General features: G+C 34.7%; 1 protein-coding gene across 2 annotated transcripts in view; it reads right to left on the bottom strand.

Moving 5' to 3' along the window:
- The window catches only part of Smr (nuclear receptor corepressor smrter), a 301,764-nt gene that overhangs the window by 276,095 nt on the left and 2,601 nt on the right, over window positions 1-23,068 (bottom strand). For both annotated transcript variants that reach the window (XM_088268009.1, XM_088268010.1), the window contains exon 2: window positions 18,902-19,802. In XM_088268009.1, the coding sequence (XP_088124135.1) occupies window positions 18,902-18,939 (38 nt within the window). In that variant the 5' untranslated portion in view covers window positions 18,940-19,802. The remainder of the gene's footprint in view (window positions 1-18,901; window positions 19,803-23,068) is intronic.

Raw genomic sequence — 23,068 nt, 5'->3', positions numbered from 1 at the left:
GCAATGAAGCCGCCGATCGATATTGAAAAAACCCCGTACGACGTCAAACGTTTCAGAGTCATAAAAATATATTTATTCTACAACGAGAAGTTTTTGTAAATTAAAAAGTAATTCAAGGTAGGTTTTTTTGGCAAAGCAGATAATATACATATTTTAAAAAAGATCAGTAATGTGTTTAAAATTATACTGTATCTTCAGAATCAACCGGAATTATATCTCATATCATATAAATTATATTGAGATTACAACTTCTATCATCTGATTTATACTGAATTACAGTGTCTTCTTATTGGTGGAGCAGTCCAATTTATGTTTCCTAGTTTAAAAAAAAACTAACCAACTCACCATCACACCGCTTCTCCACAGGGGTAGGCAGAGAGAATAGAACGCCGCACGACTCTGTCTTTGCAAACAATCTTCGCCTCTTCCACATTCATGCATCGTATCATAAATCAATTCTACTACTAAATAAAGGTCTTCTTCTTCTTCTTCATAAGCTCGCTGTCTCCTAAGAAAAGGCCTATATGTCGAATATAGGCCTTTTCCGTATCTTTCTATTTCTTCCGGTCGGTTGCTGCTTGCGGCCAGTTTCTAGCCTCCACAGCGACAATGTCGTGGGACCATCTCGGCTGTCCAAATTTAAAACACAAAGTAGAGTCTACTTAGTCCATAAATGCAAAAAAAACCTACTACAAAAAAATGTCCCTTACTGTGTTTTAAATTTGGACAGCCGATCTCTTTTTGGGTCTTCCGACGCCTCTTTCGTTCTCCTGGGGTCTCTTAAAAGCTTTTTTATGACATCTCTAAATAATAGTGGACTATGTTAATTTAAATAGTAATTTAAAAAATATATACAACTAATTAAATAACGGATTTATTTTAGCAAAAGGTTTCGACCGGAAGGTTTCATTAAAAAATCATATTCTTGGCAGGGTGCCGAATCCGGCATTAAGCTCGACAAATTTCCGCTTTCTCGGTCCATTTCTGGAGAGGGTCGGGGGTAGGTGGGCACCTAGCATTATCGCCGTAAGGTTGGTGCCATTGGAACCGGTCCCGAGCTCGCAGGGCCGGTAAGCCGGAGGGCCGGGCTCCCGAATACTTAATTCGGGATAAGGGATCGAGGGGAAGTAATCCCGTTCAGCTGGACTCTTTAACTTTTCAGGATTCGAGATTTGAGGGCAAATTATTCAACTGCAATATAGGGAATCTTGAATTCTAAAAGTAGCAAATTAATGTGTTGCAAAAATACGAGGAAACGTCATTAATTGATTCGGCAGTCACATTGTGGTGAAATCTATCCATTTTTAATTAATGTTTTACTTAGTTAATACCCCTATTTCTTAAAATCTACTATGACACGTGTTTCGATGCATTCCGCATCATTACGGTGTTTGAAAATGATGCGGAATGCATCGAAACACGTGTCAGTGTAAATTTTAAGAAATAGTGGTATTTACTAGGTAAAACATTAATTAACGAGGAAACTTGTCTGGCAGAATAACATAACATTTCGTCGCTTCACAAAAATTCACTGTCCGGCATGACCAATGTTTAATATTGCGTGTATTTATGTTAAACAACAGATGGCGCTGCCATTACGGACAAAAAGGCAGTTTAAAAAAAAAATTATCCATCGCAAGTAAAAACATCTGGAACAGGTGTATAACGTTGTGACAAAATTTCAAAGCAATTTTAGTAGATTTAAGATTTTAAACAAACGAACATTCACATTTTATTTATATAGATATATTTATATATATGAACATAATTATAATTGTCAGATATACGAGTAAGTCAATTAAACAATCTATAGACAGCTCAGAGAACGTGAAATTATCATGTTGGAAATTAAACAGAGAGATCTGTGAAGTATTCATATATTGTATTTTTTTTCCTCTATTAACGGCCGTTGCCAATTTGTACATAATATGTTACATGTATAAAATAATATGTTTTCTCTTTTTAATAATACAATATTATTGGTTCGAAAAGTACTTATCCAAACGAGGTGAACATATAAAACAAGGAATTATGAGTTAGCCTGAAATATTGTAATTATTATTACTTTATAGTAAGTATTAAATATTAACCGGTCGAATGTTCGGACATCACCGTCACCGCCAGCGCCGACTCTGAAAGTAAGGAATTACGTAATAGTACGATTGCTATTCCATTTCAGGCGAAGGTCATCTAAAGTCGAATCCATTATGGCAATAATCCCACCATGTTACTTTAATATCGTATTATATAAATGATTAATAATAATAATCATTCAGCGTAATGTTATAAAAACGAATCATTATGCAGATTATAATCTAAAGTAGAATGCAGGTTCAAATGTCAACGGGCGATTACAGCAGTAACGTTACTTTCAAACGACTCACAGCAATACCATACCGATTTTTAACAAAGAAATTCATTATCATAATACACGAGGACATAACAAAATACATGTGGAGCCGATAAACAATACTAAATTTGGAGTAAGGTCCTTAAAATATATTGCCTATACCCAAATTAACCAGCTGCCTGACATATATAACATAGAACCCATTCGGCGATCCAAAATAAATGATTAGTCATATTTTCTTATTTTGTTTTTACCTTATAATTTTTTATATTTTCGCATTTGTTTATTTTAAATATGCTTCTTACCTTATGTTTTTCTTATTTATTTCTTTTAAATATGCTTCTTATGCCTATTTATTATACCTGTTTATTGTATTTATATTTTGCCATGTATTAGTTTTGGTTATTTTTTAAAAATATTTGTATTCCAGTCTTATTATATTAACCTTAATCCCATGTCCCAAAATGAGAAATAGAAATTACTCACCGGGAATATTATATATACTTATGACTTATTATGTAATATGTTAAAAATAAATAATCTGCCTGCAAATTCAAAATAACAAAAGGAGCTAATATTTTGCACTGTATATTTCAATTGGCCAGTGAATCAATCTATCACGACGAACATTTACATTTAAAAATATAAATAAACTGTATAAAGATATGTATAGCATGTAATATTACTTTAGAAATAATCGTTTTTCTTCGGCAATCTGAAAACACAAGAAACCGTGTCCACCTCCATATGTTTTTTTTCTTTATTTCCTGGCTACATCCCAGCTTATTGTCCTTGTAGACTGCTGGGGTCAGCTCTCCTCGTCCTCAGGTTATATGTCCTTCTGTCCTGGATAACGTCACCTAGGCCATGCCTTCGAATCATGTTATCTTTCTGCTTCACCCGTGAATTCCTTGGTCGTCCTCTAGATAACTCTCGAGGAAGATCCATTTCTATTGCCTGGTTAACTACATGTTTTCTGCGTCCTATATGCCCATTTCATCTCAATTGTCTTTTCTCTACCTTCCTATTAATGTCTGTTACAGCCAGGCTTCCACGAATGCGTGAAATCTTCATTTTTTCTCTAAGGGACACTCCCGCTGACCATCTGAGCATTCGCATCTAGACCTCTAGCGGATTCTAGACCTCTTCCATAAATGCCCATAATATATTTAATATTGCGAATTACAGCGAAATGATCAGTCACATTATTTTCATTCACTATATACTTTTACTTGACTTAAAACGATGGTTAAGAAATTATATATTGTTTTCGTTCGTCCTTGGATGCAGTGTTGCCATATGCCAAACCAAAAAATCTGAATCAAATAGTCTAGAAATCTGTATAAAATCTGTAAAGAATCAATAACCCAAAATATATATTTTTTGTACATTTTTATTCACTTTAGAAATCAAATCCTTTTCTATTTTTAGTTTGTAGCATGGATCATTGTAGTTGTTTTGATAGTAATAATCCTTCCAAAGTTTCAGTACATATTATCAAATGTTGTTTTGATAATAATAATCCTTACGTTTCAGTACTTATTATCAAATGTTAATCATGCTCGAATCTATACATATTTTCATTCTTCTGTTTTATCATATACTATGTCCAACTCCAAAAATCTGTATAAAACTAAAAGTACTACCTTAGAGTAAAACCTGTATCTGTAACGGTAGCACAAAATCTGTATCAATACAGATAAATCTGTATATATGGCAACACTGCTTGGATGGGTCATTCTAGGTTTATTTATGTACTTTAAACATTTACTGAATAAATTTAATACTCTCCATGATCTCGGTTTAACTGTGGAACGAAGGTAATCGCGCATAATTTCTGCAGAGTAATCCGTTATCCGCAGTTGAGTGGGAATTGAACAAGTCGCAATATTGCAACGAGGCAGTGAGGCCATTGATCAAAGTCGGCAGTTGCAGCACTGCTGCAGTGCGAGTGCAACACTCGGCCTAGGAACCCACCGGGTAAGATAAAATTACAATATACTAGTGTTATATTGTAATGCATTCGGTCACAAAGCTATAAGTCAACAATCACACCTACATTAGCCTTGCCTACTATAATATATATTTAATTTTATTTTATTTGGAAACTTAACAGAATAATAATAAAAAATAATAAAACCCTTACCCGCACCCCAGTGGTGCATAGGGCACTGCGTCATATAAAGAAGTGTTATCTTGATCGTTTACACATGAAGGAAAGGCGATCAGCCCTCCGCTTCAGGTGCCAGTCCAGGGTAACATTGAATAAATATTACAGTGAAAAAATCACTTATATTTATTTTACCCCCCTTGGGAATCGAACCCGGGACCTCCAGAACGTTAGCCGAGCGTGCTGACCATTACACTACGGAGGCGGACATAAATTCATAAATTCATTTACATTAACGAGTAGCACAAAACAGGTATTTATATATACCATTCCAGTTACAAAATTTCACAAAAATATAACTCTGTAAGTAACTATTTATAGTGATTTTAAAATAAAGTTATATTTTAATTATAAAATGGAAATCACAAGGTTATTAATTTCATTAAAATATAATGCTGTTTTAAAGTCACTATTTATAGTGATTTTAAAATAAAGTTATGTAAATAAAGTTATATTTATATAGTAAATTAAATTTATATTATAAAATGGAAAATCACAAGATTATTGCTTCAAATATAAATTATACAAAAGTTCACATTTGTAATTTAGTGAAAATACCTGGAAAAGGGACGGGAGGGAGGAAAAGGGGAAAAGGGAAAGATCAAAGCTCATGTCCGAGACAAATTATGTGAAAATAGGGACACACCGCGATATATAATCAAATTGACATTCCTAAGTAATTCAAGATATTCATTTCACTAAGCAAAATTCGTTGATCGAATAAAACTATAAAATAACGAATTTCTTTATAAATTCAATAGAGGCGAAATAGCTTTCATAAATATAGAAATGGAGCAGTGCTAATTAGCGAATGAGTGACCTTTGAGCACCTATCAATCAAATAAACAGCACGGTTTTATCGCAAGAAAATGACGTTTGATAATACGGCTTTATTTTACATAAATAATAAAATTCATGTTTATATTTAATTATTATAAAAACGTATAACATACACGTTGTAAACGTATTAAAGTAACAATACATATGTAAACAATTCTCACAATGAACCCATACGACATTAGTTAATATCGATAACAGAATTCGGGAATAGGGATTGTAATAAAATAGATCGACAGATTTTAAAATATCTGGGGATAAAGAAATGTATTTGTGAATTAAATCTAGTTATCGGATCTTATACAATGATGAATCTACTATGCTCAGTAAATTTTTTTCCGTATCAAATGACAAACGATCACGATTCCAAAAATGATCAAAACCAGAAAGAATTCTAAAAAATCCATCTGATACAAAATAAGCCTCTTTTATACCGAGCAAATTCATTTCAATGTACAAACTCTGAAATATTTAAACTTTTAAGTACATAAAAGAGCACTCTCCGCCCTCTGCGGAATAATTTTAAAAGCTTGACCAAAGGGCGGAGGGATTGGAAATTCTGGTTAAAAAATAAAACAAGGTTTTATATCATACACCAAATCGCACAGACCCCAAAATGCGGCCGAAATAAAACCTCATAAAACCTAAGTACGGAGACGTACTTAGTCTGCGTAAGAGATTTTTATCAAAGAAATTGTTATGAGAATGTTAAAAAAATAAATATTAGTAAAATGAGAAAAAAAAGTATTTAAACAATACAAAATTCGCAACAATTGTTCAAAATAATTAGCTGTGCAGAAATAAAAATATATTATTTTCCTTTATTCGGATCGACTAGCGCATAGGGCACTGATTGGTTTGAAACGATATCACCTGGATTGCAAATGACACAAATGAAGAATGACTCTAGTTTTTTGTTTTTGATTTTATAGAATAATCCGCAAAGCCTCTTCATTTAAAGGCTTGTCTGCAGGTAGGATAATGAGGATAGGAAATGTAAATATGAAAAATACACCACAAACACCCAGAACAATTGAAAATACAACATTCTTGAATTTATTTTGCACTTCGAATCGAACCCGCAGTCGCAGTTTCGCAGTCGAGCGTCTACCCAACTACGCCTGCCTTATAACCAAACGGTAACGTAAACATCAATCAGACGATAATGTGAAATATTTTTAAAATTGAACAAACATTTTTTAAATAAATATTCTCTTATATAAATCTGTCAATAAGGGTTATAAATCTGTGGAAGAAATATAAAAATAAAAGATTGAACGTATTCAGAATGCGACTGTGAGTATGGAGGTAAAATAGCGTGTACGGTAGGAACGCCTACGTGGAACTAATCTGGTCGAGAAACACATATCGGCGTGGGCGAGTCCCGTAATGACTTGCAATTATTTCCTATTTCTAAAGGCATTCGGCTGTTCGAGTGCTTTTCAGAGAAAAATATACACGGGCCATGTCATAGCAACCGCTCCACAAAATAACACAAGCTGTAAATTGTGTTTTTGTACCATTAGGAGAGTAAGTATTGGGTAAATAAACTCGTATATTATTATGTGTTACCCAGGTGAAATTTTCACATTGTTATGCCCAGTTTAAACGATTTATTTCGATGTACAGTGGAAGTCGGTTATAACGCGGGTTTGCGGGTGGCATGTCTGACCCGACTTAAAAAATTCTCAACTGATGGCTACACCATCTATTAAAATTCCACATCAATCAAAATTTCAACCAACAAACGAAAAGAATCTTACAAAAGTTGATATAAAAAACATTAAAAAATTATGCAATATTTATGTTTCAATGTCATAGGCACCAGCGATCGATTGTTTATCGTAAAAAAACATAATTCTTATTCCAACTCAATTAATATTACATCGGATGACATATGAGTTTCCGTATTCCATTATTTTACGTAGGCACTTCTAGCATTGGATCCCAAATATGTCGGCTAAGCATCATTTAGCCACCGTGCTTTTCCGCTAATAACTGTTGATGTAACAATTAAGTAATTTAGACGGCAAAAAATATGATGACGAATGCATACCATCGAATGTGATCGCGTCATTTTTATTAACGCTGACAAATTAATCGAAAATTTGCCTATGTGCCAAAAACTTTGTTTAAGAACTTCAGTACACACTTATAGTATTTGTAAATGTTTCATTTCTCATCATCCATTCCCTAATAATGATAGATCCGTTTTTCAGTGATAATAATTGATGGATGGGATTTTTTGACAGCGCTATCGAAATGCGAAACAGCTGTCTATCTCGTAAAATTAAACGATATGAACAGCGGTGATGGATTTCGCAAGTCTGTAACTATTATCTAGAAAAATATTTATTTATTATAATTATGAATAGAGTGGAACCTCTCATAACGAGCATGATTCGTTACAGAATCTTACTCGTTCAGCGAAACACTCGTTAAGAGAAACATTTTTCGTTTTGACTGGCGCGGAAGTCCCAGCTCACAAAGAAATTGCCTTTTCTCTGTAACTCGTTATGCGAAATGTCGTTCGTTAAGGGACTTTTTCACATCTTTGTTTGCTCGTTATGCGAATTACTCGTTATGAGAGGTGCTCCTTCATACGTAGTTAAGTTGATCTAGGTTTAATTGTATACAAAAAGTATAAAATATAATACTCTTATAATTATAAATTTGTTCACCCAAGTATCACACGGAATGCATTGATAATTTTCTAAAATTACTGACACGATTTCAGCACGTTTCCACGACACTTAATAATCGTAATAAATTACCCCGATAACATCTTGAAATTGTTTTTAATAAAGCAAAAAAAGCGGTTGTGAATTTATTTTCGTCATAAACGGCGAGAATTTATATTGAATTCGTCGGCAGTGTAGAGCAATAATAAAATTCGTTAAAATCTGACAAGGCTATATATAACATAATACCGGGTGTGGGGACAGAAATCACGTTCCCAATCTATACTGTAAATGACCACAACTCGAGCACTTTCAGCCAAAATGAAGAAGAAAAAAACTTAGTCCGATAAATTTGAAATGGGAACTTTTGTTTTATCCGCCATAAAATTGGCAATATTCTAAGTGCTGCCGGCGCTCTGTGCGGCGATCCGAAAACGTATCGAGAGGAAAATTCTTACAAATATATAAAGTATATAAAATAAATCGGAAGAGTGACTATAATAAAGAATTGGAGATATGAGATTATGGTAGAAGACTACGTGACCAATAAAATTGGGATGAAATGGGCAAGGGAACATAAAGAACTTGCTAAAATTAAGACTATGAAAAAACTTGAAACATATCGGTATGCCTCTCAATAATGGATTTTTGTCCTGATATATTGTTATTGGCTAATAAATCAATATGAAAAATCACAAGACTATCGGTAGCATTCTTATTGAAATCCGTAGAGAAGTAAGGGAGATATGAAGGTTTAAACTTTAGATATTTTAATAAAACGAAAAACGGACACCGCTATACGTCATCAAATTTTACGTCATCGGGTGTGTTATGGGGCGTATCCCTTTATGTATCTGCTTTATGGAGCCGTAATAGTAGTAGTGTGGATTCGTCTCTGTGACGTCATTCGTTACCAACTTACGAAAACAACGTTTTTACGAAGGCGAATTTTACAAAAGAAAATATTGATTTTATCGGCTGTTATACGCAAAAAACAAGTCTTACACAATCCTTTATAGGTTGAATATGTTAAAGTAGATTCCTCCCGAGTGATACTTTATTTTTTTCGCGACCATTCAAAAGCGGACGCATTACTTTTGGCACTCGGTGATGAATAAAAATAATCTCGTTTCCGCAAAAGTGCAATAAAGACAAACACTGAATCTATGACCCAAATCAGAGAACATTTTAATTTCGAGAAGAATGGATTAAATTCAACCAGCATCTTGATTACCGATCGCAAATTCAATAAATACGAGGTCAGGATTATGTTCCAAGTGCCAGACCAGCAGTTATTACTACATATAATTGAGGAAGTGTAGACGTAACGAGTTATAAAGAACCTTTATCTATATAAGTAAATAAAAATATAAATGATAGTCGGTTCAAGATCTGAAAGCTCCACAAGTTATTCACCGATTGATCTGAAATTTTGACACAACGTTGCATTCGAATACGTTACTGTTTTTATAAACCTGCGACAGATATTTTTTTTAAATTTTTAATAACAGCTTTTTTTCGGCAGATATGGCAGCGCCATCTGTTACACGCATTACCAGCATTGCTTATGGCAAACAGCGTGTTTATCGATAGCTGCTGTCATTTAGCATTTTTAAAGTTTTCCGTTGCAATGTCGTTACACGGATTTTTAATATGTTCATTTCTTCACTAGCATTGTAAAACATACATGTAAGTAATAAATGTGTGCTTTATTTTTTTTTATATTACTTCATTCTTTTCCATTTCAGCCCTCTGAGCTAAGGCAACGCGTGACCGGGTACAGCTAGTATTACATAATTTTAGTCAGAGAGAAGAGGTAGAACAAAGAGGGTGAAAAAAGTGAACGAACCAAAAATCCAGCACGGTTGAAATAAAAAGAAAAGAGGAAAAAAGTAAACAAAAGAAGGCGAGAGAGATAAGAGGCGCAATCAGATGCCCTATCTAGCCCCGGCCAGGTTCGCGTAGGGCCGGTTTATCAGCAGAAAGATAACGGCGATACCAGGAGAACAGGAGGTGAGAAGCGGTGAGGAGTTAAGTCGCAGAGTACTAGGTACGCCATATCAGGCTGGAAGCTATCAAGATGGAACAGCGCCCGACCCGGCGTGGTGTGAGTGTGACTGGCAGCCGAATAGTAGTGTTGGTGTGCGCTCTTACAACGCGAACTTTAGCGAAAGGCAGTATAATTGTTCTAGGCGAGGACGACCCTTATTCTAAAATCAACACCTTGGGTCGGTGTACGCGCCAGGCGCATACATCTAACATTCTCCTTCCTCCGGTGCGTAATACGCGCTAGAAGCGTATGGCTGAAAATTATGAATGCGTAGTTGAAAATATACCAAAACAGTCTTAACACAATATGTCAGTAACTACACGTCAGTAAATACAAAAAATAATTTTCATGAATGAATGTATTATATTATAATTTTCGAATGTAAACTCAGATTTACTCTCTTTGACGACTCGTGTTTATTCTCGCTTGTCTCAAAGCCAGTATAAACGTGAGCAGCGCGTAAATGCAACACACAGAAAACAGTGTATATGTACTAGTATCTTACAAAAAGAAATTTCATATGAGTATGTATTTAATTTAATTTTAGTTTTAGTCCCTTCGACGACTCCTATTTATACTCGCTTGTCTTAAACCGAGTATAAACATAATTCGCGCGTGAATTTTACACACAAAGAGAACAGTGTGTACTAGTATCTTAAAAAGAAATTTCATAATTTTTTTTAGCGTTCAGAAAATTACTTAGTACACTTAGCCGTACACACTCTAGGAAATTGGAATATTTATATATAAAAGTATATGTATATAAATGCTATTAAAAAAAACACCCAATTGACGTTCATTCACAATCACAAAGGACACATTTGTAAGAACCTTCGAAATATGTTGTACATATTACACAAGTACACGACGAATGGTCGTTTCAATATAATAATGAAAAGCGACATTTTCACAATTTTCATCTAATAAGTAAAAGGCTTCCTCGGAAGTGATGCTCGTATTTGATTTTCTCGTATTATTAAACTGGAATTCTACGAAGTCGAGAGACGAATTGACGAAGTAGAAGCCGAATATTTACCCGACGAGAGCAAATAACATTAAACGACTCTTTGCCAGAGGCAAACTTTGCGCAACGCTCAAGGAGACACAAAATTACAAACCATCGATCGAACCAACATTTAAAAGAGGCCTATTATTACCGAATCATACTTCCAAAAACTTAAATAAAAAATGTGATAAAAGACATGCGAGTACATATCGTATCCTCTGTTCAGAGCCATGCATTACATGTATTAAAAATTCTTCATAATGAACCAAAAAATCTATGCAAATCTTTCATGCCTTATTCGTCTTTAGTGGAAACATCAACACTTCAAGATATTTCATTGATAACTTCTTATATTTATCGTTCATCAAAACTAGTCAACGATGAATATGGGAATTTAGATATTTTTTCTAACAAAGATGAAGAAGAATATGGAAGTCTGGGCATTTTAAGGGCTTAAAAACTGTCATGGGCTGGTTTAAGTTATCACTTTATACACGCGTAACTTTCACCATTCTACGCATTACTGAATGCCGCACTACTCAAACTACGTAAGTTATATTTTATACATTAATAGAAAAGATTTTTATTTGTAGATTTGGCGTTTAATATGCAGAACTTCATTATAATTTATATATTAAATATTAAAATCAAACACTGATTTTAACATTTAATATGGAAAAGATCTTTCGTGTGATATTTCGGGGACATCTATATCGATATAAATAACTTTGTGAACAAAAATTTGGATACATTTGAAATACTGTGAGTATAAAAATCACATTTTGGCTGTTTCCACTTGTCTTGGAACAAAAAACGCGAGGTTAGCACCGTATATGTTACAGATCTTGCAGTATGGACTGCGCAAAGCAGCTCTAATGGTAGGGACTGACCTCCACATTTGGTCGTAACGTAACACGTTACGATGCGAGCATTCGTATAGTCAGTACAGCGAGCCAAGCGCTCCATCCATAGTTTCGGATGCTCGCTGATGCTCGCCGCGAGCGATGTTACGACGTTACGTTACGACGAAATGCTCCGGTCAGTCCCTACCATATAACGATGTTGAAGAAGGTATTCAGTTGACAAAAAGTTATGAGGAAATAGGACATATAGTCTATCGGATTTTGTGGTGTCTTATTTAGAAAATATGACAAGACGAAGAAGGCAAATAAATGAGCTTTGTGACAAATCTTGATTGATATAAGATATTGAATCCATCGTGTCTATTGTCTTGTAGTATCTTTTGTATTGTTTTTAGGGATCAACTTTACTAATTTATTTTAAACTATTTTATTTATTGTTTCGGCATTAACTTTGTGGTAAGACATGTTACAATGATTAAAGAACACACTTGTTTTTAACACCAAGTGTTTTCTTTAATCATTATTTTAAACTATACACATTCACTATCATTTTAAGACATATAAACTAAATATCCTATAAATCCTTGTATATAATAGGCAAGAAGAATTTTCTAAGGCAAATAATAAATATAATTTTAAAAAAAAAAATTAAAAAAATATGTTGAAAATGAAAATATTCAATCAGCACTCGACATGAGACATTAGATTTTTTCTCGTGCTGCCAGTTTATTCGTGTCGCAGAACATACGATACATTCGCTCTGTTCCGCGAGACGGATCTAGTGGATCTACGGAATAGTGAAACATTAGCACCATCAGACATAATAGCAACGTACAATGAAGCTCCATCGTAATATTACATAAATTGCCTCTCGGCAATCGCACAATGGGAAGAAAAATACGCATTCGGCAACACCTTGAACTTTGCGGAGTCGCCCACTCGACTGCTACGAGCTTCGAGATGCCAGGCAGGCTCTGTTCTCTATTATACCCTCCTGGCACGAAAATAATCACAAGCACGTTTTATTTTCATCCGTTTACAATAATTTATTTGAAATATTTTAGATTTTAATTATAAATGTTCCTACGGGTCATTACTGAGAAGAAAATATGAATTAACTTCATAAAAGTGACCCGTTGTATAGATATTTCATAATATTACTAAAAATAATATTGTGTTCATGATTTTACACATTCAGAGGTATTACCTACTAGGTTTCAGGGAGGATGTTTGTGTACAATATCCAAGTGCCCGTTCACATCTAGCGAAATCCTTCTGGATGGGTGAACCTTGCACAATTTTACAACAAAGCGATCACTTAAGGCAGGCGAAGACAGATTATGAAGTCCCGTCACACCCGACGGCCTCCTTATTCTCTTACCGTAAAATTTATTCGTCTTTAAGCGACATCTATAATAAATGTTGCTAACAATCCCTCCGAGGATAAATCTATTATTCGCGTTCTTAGAAAAATAAGTTTAAAAAATATATTATTTCTTCTTCTTTCAAACCTTATCCGCACCCGATGGGGCATAGGGCACTACATCATATAAACGCAGTGTTATTTGATTGTTAACATATGAAAGAAAATGTGATCAGCCCTCTGCTTCTGGTACCAGTCCAGGGTAATTTTGAATAATTATTAGAGTGAAAAAATCACTTATATTTATTTGACCCCACCCTGGGAATCGAACTCGGGCCCCCCAGTACGGTAGCCGAGCGTGCTGACCATTACACTACGGAGGCGGGCATAAAATAATTACAGACGAATAAAATACTTCCAGTAGCTCGATTCACATCTTCACCTGAAGAAAATTGTAAAATATTTCCTGCTGAAATTACAAGAAATCGTGCCATTTTCGTTGAATAGGACGTACTTCGACCTGGGAATTTGCAGTTTTCTGCCCGAGAATCCCGCTGAATCAGCCGGGGCCGACCCCGGTAGCGTGTCCGGGGCCCGGCGGACCCGCCAGTCCCGGGGCCGCGGGGGCACCCGCAGGGGCCATCTTACATAACGTGTAACACGAATCGGCGACTCTACCCCATCTCCCCACCCGGACGGGAGGATTCGATACCTCCCCGTGATGCCACTACCACGACACTAGAACACACAAAGACCTGGATCCTTGTACCTTGATGGATTTTATTGGAAATTATGCAACTGAATGAGTGATTTTATTGAGAAAGCGATTAAGGGTCTGAGGACGTTCGGAGAAAATTGTAGCAAAGTTCAAAAGCCGTTAGATTTAAAAAAATGTATGTATTTGAAGATCAGGATTGATCAATTGATCATCTCGCCTTTATGTAAATAACGATCAATATATTACTGCATCAAAGCGATGCAGTGCCCTATGCACCATTGGATGCAGATAATCCTTAGAAGACCAAGAAGAAGATTTATTATATTCGTAAAATAATAAAAAAATGTACTTCTTCAAACTCAGACTGTACTTGAGATAGAGAACCTTAAAATATTTTATAAACGACCACTCGACAAAGAAAAATAATCAGAATATAAGTAAATACTATTTATTGCGATCAATATTTTTAAAATTTGTAGCATTCACTCAGTCATTATTACAAAAGCTAGTAATTTTAACATAAAACCACTCACCAAAATTTAAGTCTTCCGGTTTCTACGGTAGTGACGTGTAGTTTGTATGCTGGTTTAGGGATTGTCCTGACGAAGAGACGGGTTCGTCTCTAAACCAGTAGACTAAAATCTCGGTGAGTGGTGGTTATATATACTAAGATTTTGTATAAGTAATTATGCCTCATCGTTTGATTCATTTCTACACGGCAAACGCGATAACTTTATAATAAATACATCTTTTTTATTATTTAAAAAATAAATGGAAACTTTAAATATCAACCGCCAGAATCAATTCATATTAAAAATAGCATCGTAGCATAATAGATGTAAATGAAAAACAAGACAGAGGAGTAGCAGTTGGTCGGTCCATGAGATCTGGTACCAATTTGCAGACACTGAAAAAACTATCAATTTCAACAGAGTCGAGAATCGTTTGTCCGGACTCGACAAAAGCCGCAGTTGATACGTGCATACCTGCAATACCGATGGAATTTCGAAAAGAAAAAAGTGCCTTTTTTCTCTCGCAAGAAATGGGTCTCATGGACCGCCAGTCCGTGACAGGCGACCGCGGTCACGGGCGACCCGTAGTAGCTCCCACTCGCTCGTGCGTGAAAATCTCCCATCAGAACCAGAGCATTTTCCATACATCCAGGGCCGTTTTACAGGCCAATGGGCGAGGCCAGGCGACCGCCTAGGGCGGCAAAAGGGCGGATAACTTCATAAGTCCACATTGGCTAGTGTAAACATCGCCTCAGCGTAAAACACAAGGAGTGCCAATGGAATTTGAGTTTTATTTTTTGACCACCCTACCTTCGGGTTATTTTCAGGCATCATTTTTATAAACAAGCAAAAAAATCACAACGTTTGTTGTCACAAAATATTGTCAGGTATGAAACCTGATAAAAATTTGTCAGTGTACCTGGTACGCGTTAAATATTTTTGGAATAGATATCTTTCAGATAACATACGGGTTAGCGCGGAATGGTGAAGAAAAACCGCGCGTATCACGTACGTTCGTATGTGTACGGTTAAAATATTTATTTTTTATTTTATTCTACTTGGAAATTTAACAGAACAGTTACATAAATTAATTAAAATTAAAGAGTAACAAGAAAACAGGTATTTCTACTATTCCAGATACAAAATTTCACATTTTTAAGTTAGTGGAAATACCCGGAAGAGGGAGGAAAGGGGGAAAAGGGGAAAAGCTCAATTTTTTGGGTAATATATCCAAAATTAAACAAGGTTATTGGATTGAATTCTACTTTTATTTACATATATATACTTATATAGTAAAATATGTGACGCGTTTCGTGTTATTAAAACATTATCAGAGTTTGATAATGTATGAATAAGACGAAACGCGTCATATATTTTCATTATATACTTATATATGTCAATAAAAGTAGAATTCAATCCAATAACCTTATTTAATTTTGGTTATAAGTATTATTACTCAAAAAATTAAAATGGAATTCTACCAACTGTCTGAAGTTACAATAAATAAACCAAAGCTCAAGTCAAGGACAAAATATATGGCAATAGGGACACACCACAATATGAATGTCGACTTTTATGTATTCTTTTTTGACATCTCATCAAAGATGAAGAAGAATATGGAAGTCTGGCATTTACGGGGCTGACGGGCGTCATAGGACTTCCATAATCGTCATATGCCTATGCGATCTCAGTGCTGACAATGTCGAGTAGAACATATCAAAATTCCCATATTCATCGTTGACCAATTTCGATGAACGATAAATATAGGAACTTTATTTAGAGTTTGTTCTTCTCTAGACTAGAGTTTTTCGTTCGCTCGAGAATTACTTGAAGAAATGAACGTAGCCAACTTTTCAGTCAGAGATAAGAAGAGGAAATTGTACGCTTACGAATCAGAACATGAACCCATCGCCGACCCTAAAGATAAGTCCAAAGTAAATTAATAACGTGTTTTTCAATATTGGAGACAAAACAGTTCGTTATGCTAAATTAAGATTCAACGTGTTGAATTCGCTCACTTCTTACAACAACGTCATAATATATAAAAAAAAACTTGATTTTTTCAGGAGATCGTTTTTAAAGTTAAAAAATAAAATAAAATGTATTAAAAATAAAATATCGAGCCCTTTATTAAACTTTTTACTGTGCAACAGACCTTTTTAGGTAAAACCTGAATGTTTTTTCTCCATTTCAAAAATATTTCGTATATTCAAAAAAATAATAAAACAATATCTTCTGGGATTTCCGAAAACATGCACAACTGAAAATTGACGATTTCTCATATATGACGTTGTTGAAAGGAGTGAGCAAATTATGAAATAATAAGATTTTTCGGTATTCTTTACAACATTAGTGACCTCAAAATGAAAGTTTAAATAAAACTAATTATTTAGAACTGGTCACTTTGCCTATACGGATGGAGTTAACTTACACATTAAATATACATATGTATGATTTATATATGGATATTTATATTACTAACTATGAAGTTAAGACTGTGTCTATATTTATAATATAATTAACAATGAAGTTAACGTTGCGTCTATATTTATAATATAATTAACGATAAAGTTAACGCCGCGTCTATATTTCTCATATAATTAACGATGAAGTTACACTATTTGGGTAAGAATAGGAATAAAAGAAAATAAGCTACCCACAAACACAAATTATGAAAAAAAATCGTATTTAAATACTCTGAGAAACACATTTTATTACAACTGTGTCATTTTCTTGTTTACTAAATGTTTAGTTATTAAAATACAAGTAAAAATCACTACATATACCGTTTCAAAAGTAGAAAAAAATCTCATGTAATCATTACGATGTAATAAGGAAGGTAATTAATTTATCAAATGAAAGAGTTTCTGCTTAACAAAAAGCTTCCCTTCTCCCACCATAGATATCTCTATAAAATCAAGTGAAGTCAAGCACTGTGATTCGAGTATGATCAATACATGTAGAAGTTTTAAGAATTTGAACGGTGTGGTTGTCAATCATGGGAAGAATTGGTGAATGTTACACTTAGTGATCACTCAAACTCTCCTATGATGCTCGTAAGCCCTGTAAACGCCCAGACTTCCATATTCTTCTTCATCCATGTTGAGATGTCAAAAAAAATAATGCAATCAATCCATCATTCTGTCAGTTATAACTAAATTTAACTCAAAAAATCAACACAGTGTTTTCTACCTTGGTGACGCTTCTCGGGTTATTATACTGTGCGCAAAGCGACGGTAAAGGTCACGATGCAAAATATGTGCATTATCGCCGACCATGCGTGCTGATAAATGCGTCCAATGGTGGTTGCTTACATTACGACTACTTCAAGCCCTGAGTTATTCGATAATATTGGCTATAAGAGCAACTTGAGACGAAATATTGTATTTTCATGAAGAGTCGTCTCAAGAGTACAGGAAAAATTAATTGAGACCAAAGTAATAAACAGCGACCAATGAAATAAGCGAAAATACCGACAAAATATCTCTCGTGGTTTCCGAAAAAAGAATCGTGGTTTACGAAAGGACGATCTTGGTTTACGAATGGAAGATCTTGGTTTACAAAAGAACCTGCACGGTTTATAAAAGGCGCATCGTGTTTAGGAAAGTAAAATCATAGTTTACGAAAGAAGCCGCACGATTTATGAAAGGAGGATCGTGCTCTATGAAATAAACTTCGTAGTTTACGAAAGGTAGATCTTGGTTTACCAAAAAAGTCGCACGGTTTATGAAATGCGAATCATGGTTTATGAAAGAAACGTCGTGGTTTATGAAAGGAAGATCTTGGTTTACGAAAGAACTCACACGATTTATAAAAGGCGCATCGTGCTATGTGAAATAAACGTCATCGTTTACGAAAGGAAGATCTTGGTTTACGAAAGAACTTGCACGGTTTATAAAAGGCGCATCGTGCTCTATGAAATAAACGTCACCGTTTACGAAAGGAAGATCTTGGTTTACGAAAGAAGCCGCGCGGTATATGGAAGGCGAATCGTGATTTATGAAAGAAACATCGTGGTTTACGAAAGAAATAGTAACAATAAAAATAATTTTGGATATTTTTTAAAGCGTCATTTTCGTAAAATACTACTTCAAAGGCGCTTGTCAAGGTTTAAGGTAAGATAATAGTAATTAGGAAACGCCCGGAAAGAAATATCATTTTAATTAATATGATTATTTTTAGAGCAAATTTTATATACTTAATACCTTTATAGGGCAAAGTTCCGTTTTTTTGTAAAAAAAAAAATTACCACACTCACAATGTTGGTAACTAATTTTTCCCTTTTCTTATGAATAGCCTATTAACTGATGTTTTTTTTCGATATTTAAAAAAACCTTTGCGTTGAATTCACCTGTGCATAGGCTGCGATCGTTGCGTGTACTGCGCCATGGCTGCGTATGGGGGCTGGGACGGCGCTGGCGACTGTGGGCGGGCCTCCTGTACCAAGCATGGCTACCACTAGACCACCGGGGGCATCACACCGCCCGCCGGCGACCTGCTGCCAGGCTTGACGCTCCCCCGGTCGCTCGGCAGCGAGGGCTCGCCGGGCGACAGCGAGAGCTCGCCGGGCGACAGCGAAGGCTCGCCGGGTGAGAGCGAGAGCTTGCCGGGCGAGAGCGAGAGCTTGCCGGGCGACAGCGAGAGCTTGCCGGGCGACAGCGAGAGCTTGCCGGGCGACAGCGAAAGATCGCGATTCAAACACGCACTCCTAATTCGCGATCTTCGTACAACTCAGCATCCTTAAGAATTATTATTATGAATATCGCTAAGCACTTTGAACACTAGCATGCGGTAAACACTGTAAATTAGGAAGACGCGATTACGATTAAGATATTTATTCGTTTTAGATTATATTGCAGTAATGTTGAATAAACCCGATTTATCGGATGCTTTCGTTACGGTTATATTGAATAAGGTTACGTTATAAAAAGGTTACGAAATGCCGATTAATAAATTTAAAAACTATATAAACGGATCACAGTTGAAATCATGATGAACTCGCGATGATTCACAGCGTTAGCACTTTATAGGGAATACGGTGATTCCTGTATAGCATCTACGTGTATTTAGCGAATAGCTAGCTATGTACCGTGACGAGTGACTCTTATTAATAAAATATCGGCCAGGACAACACTGCCGACTGATTATAATTATTAATTTATTATTATTATTAATTAATTAAGCGTGGTTGCATCATTGCGAATATAAACTAACTCCTCGCGAAACCGGAACGTTGCCAGACGTTTGGAAACCTGAAACAGAACGGAATACGTTAGAGCTACTTTTACACAAAATCCAATATTAATTAAAAAATTTCAACATTTTGAGTGTGTCCAAATACTTGTTCAAAAAAATAAATAATAATATTAATTACAAATACTCAACTAGCCTAAATACGAATTAAGTAGAAATATATTATTCCATCAAATTGTAAGTAATTTCATTAATTGATTCGGCAGCCACTTTGTGGTAAAATCTATGCATTTTTAATTTCAGTTTTACTCAGTAAAGACCACTATTTCTTAAACCTTCATTGTCCCATCGTCCCGTATTTACTAAGTGGAACTTCAAATTAATTTTGTAGGTACATAATGATGCGTAGGGTATTTTGTATCCGGCTTCGATCAAAAGTAACGTAACGAATTACAAGTGGGAAAATTTCGTATTTTTTGTAACAGGTCTTGGCGGACTGAATTCGAATATAATATAATAAATAATAAAACATTTCAATAATAAACAGTAAAATATTTATTTATTATTATGAGAAAAATTTTATTTTTTATCATACAATATGAATTATTTAGAAAAGGTAAAGGCAGTCTTGGTTATTGTAATATTTATAAAAAAAATTAAACTGAGAAGCGGCGTGATGTTTGTTAGTTATCGCGATAAAAACATGTATATAAACATGCTAAAATCATTCTGTGTACATAATATTATGTGCAAACACATAAATGGATCGCGATAAATATACAATATTTCGTGAAGAAAATATACGTACTAATACCAAAAAGTTAATAGGGTATTTTATTAAATTTTATTAATTGATTCGGCAGCCACTTTGTGGTAAAATCTATGCATTTTTAATTTAAGTTTTACTTAGTAAATACTGTCCGCCTCCGTAGTGTAATGGTCAGCACGCTCGGCTACCGTTCTGGAGGTCCCGGGTTCGATTCCCAAGGGGGGTAAAATAAATATAAGTGATTTTTTCACTGTCATATTTATTCAATATTACCCTGGACTGGTACCTGAAGCGGAGGCCTGATCACCTTTCCTTCATGTGTAAACGATCAAGATAACACTGCGTTTATATGACGCAGTGCCCTATGCACCATTGGGGTGCGGATAAGGGTTTTTTATTATTATTATTAGTAAATGCTACTATTTCTTTAAATCTATTGTGACACGTGTTTCGATGCAATCCGCATCATTTTCAAACACCGTATGTGAAGCTAAATTTTAGAGTTGTGTCCTTGGGACGTTGAAGGTTGAAGAGGGGGCAGGAACTGTTTCTTATTTTTATTTTACATGTAATTATTATTATTATTATTTATATCTTATCAGTGGAAACATAGACAATATTTTTTTAAATATGACATACATTCATAATTAAAACAAGTTTTGCCCAAAAAAAATTTTCATTCCTTGCTCCAAAAATATTTAATTTGCTGCCCGAAACCATTAAGATTTCCAGGAGTGATCAGGTCTTTAAGAACAGTGTCCGTCGATGGTTACTTAACATTGGAAGGGACAAGGTAGAAAGTGAATTGATTAAAGTCCAGGTGTAATTATCACATTGAAAAACCTTAAACTATAAATTATTTTTGTATCTCCTGTATGTTATGTTTATAATCTGATCATTAAAAAAAAAAAATATATATATATATATATATATATATATATATATATATATATATATATATATATATATATATATATATATTAAAAATTAAAAAAATATATATATATAAACTTTGTATTACCATGTTAGTATTCGGCTCAACACAGGCCATGCCTAAAGAGCCGTAATACGTATAATAAATGTGTATATGAAATGAATATGTATATTGAATGTATCTGTGTATTATGAAAATAAATAAATAAATAAAATAAATATTGAAAAAATAACAATCGGTACTACTCTCATTGGAATCTGAAAAGAATTACGCGAGATAATATAACTGTCAAATCCAGACAAATAATGACGTCATTGCGTAGCAATAATTTCCCAAATTCCCCATTATTATGAATATTGCCTTTTATTTAGTGACCGGGCATATGATTGACTAACCGGGCATATGATTGGCCGGAGTGAGAGAGAGAGAGAGAACGTGTTTATATCATTTTAACAAGAAGTTACGCGCAAATGATGATGCAATCGGTCCCCAACATATCGAAATGCTGTTTCTCGAAGAGTTCGCTTTCCGTAGTGATATGCAGAGATGGTAGAACGCTACACCACTCGTGTTTTTAGAAACATATTCATCTCTTCCACATTCATGCATATCTTCATACATACGTTCCCACCAATCATTTCGCCTCCAGAACCAGTTTAAATCAGTGGCTTGCACAGAGTTTTCAATCAGGGTAGGTACAGTAGGGTTGGGTAAGGATAAGGGCATAGTAGGCACTACAAAAAAATAGTCTTGTTTCTATACGCGAGTAATCCAGGGTAGGCACTGTTTTTCTGCCTATACAGAATGCACGCCTCCGCTTTCAAGCACATATGAAAGTACTATTGAAGTATATATTTGCAAACTCTTCTTTGGTCTTTTTCTTTCCAACTACATACGCGTCATTTGCTTTACCACTTTTTCCTCGCTCATTCTTTTCACACGTCCAATTCAACTCAACACACTTTACTTGATTTGATGGATAATGGTTTATCTCAACCTTTCATTCTTTCCTTATTTCACTATTCGAACATCCATCATACGTCGCTTTGCCGCACATTATCCGAGAGATCGCATTTCGACTGCATTCACTGGAGGAAGGATGAAAGTCTACTTCCATCTTCTTTTTGCCAACCATATGGTTCACTTAGGGTTACACATACATTAGGGTTGGTACTAGGAGTCGTGCTATGCCAATATATTATTTTTACATGGTTGGTAAAGTCGAGTGTTAAAATATCGCGTTTCACATTCATTAGTTTTTTTTTCTCGAAATGGTTTATTTTCCCGAATTTAATTTTTAAATCGTAACTCCGACAAAGTGCTATAAGGTACTCCAACATTTATTGTTTAGACCGGAGTTTCATATGTATTTTTTGATCGAGATGTTATATTTTCTTTGAAACAAACCTAGTATTTATATTTTACTTACCTACGTCAAAATTGTATTATTTAGGTAATTTATAATTAAACATTTTTCACATTTTTATGTAGTCTATAATTTCAACATTTGTCCGCCTCCGTAGTGTAATGGTCAGCACGCTCGGCTACCGTTCTGGAGGTCCCGGGTTCGATTCCCAGGGGGGGATCAAATAAATATAAGTGATTTTTTCACTGTAATATTT

Source organism: Brachycentrus maculatus, unplaced genomic scaffold (genome assembly GCF_059751285.1).
Source record: "Brachycentrus maculatus isolate JH-2025_06_01 unplaced genomic scaffold, ASM5975128v1 h1tg000310l, whole genome shotgun sequence".
Lineage (NCBI taxonomy): Eukaryota > Metazoa > Arthropoda > Insecta > Trichoptera > Brachycentridae > Brachycentrus > Brachycentrus maculatus.
This window is presented reverse-complemented; position numbering and strand designations above follow the sequence as displayed.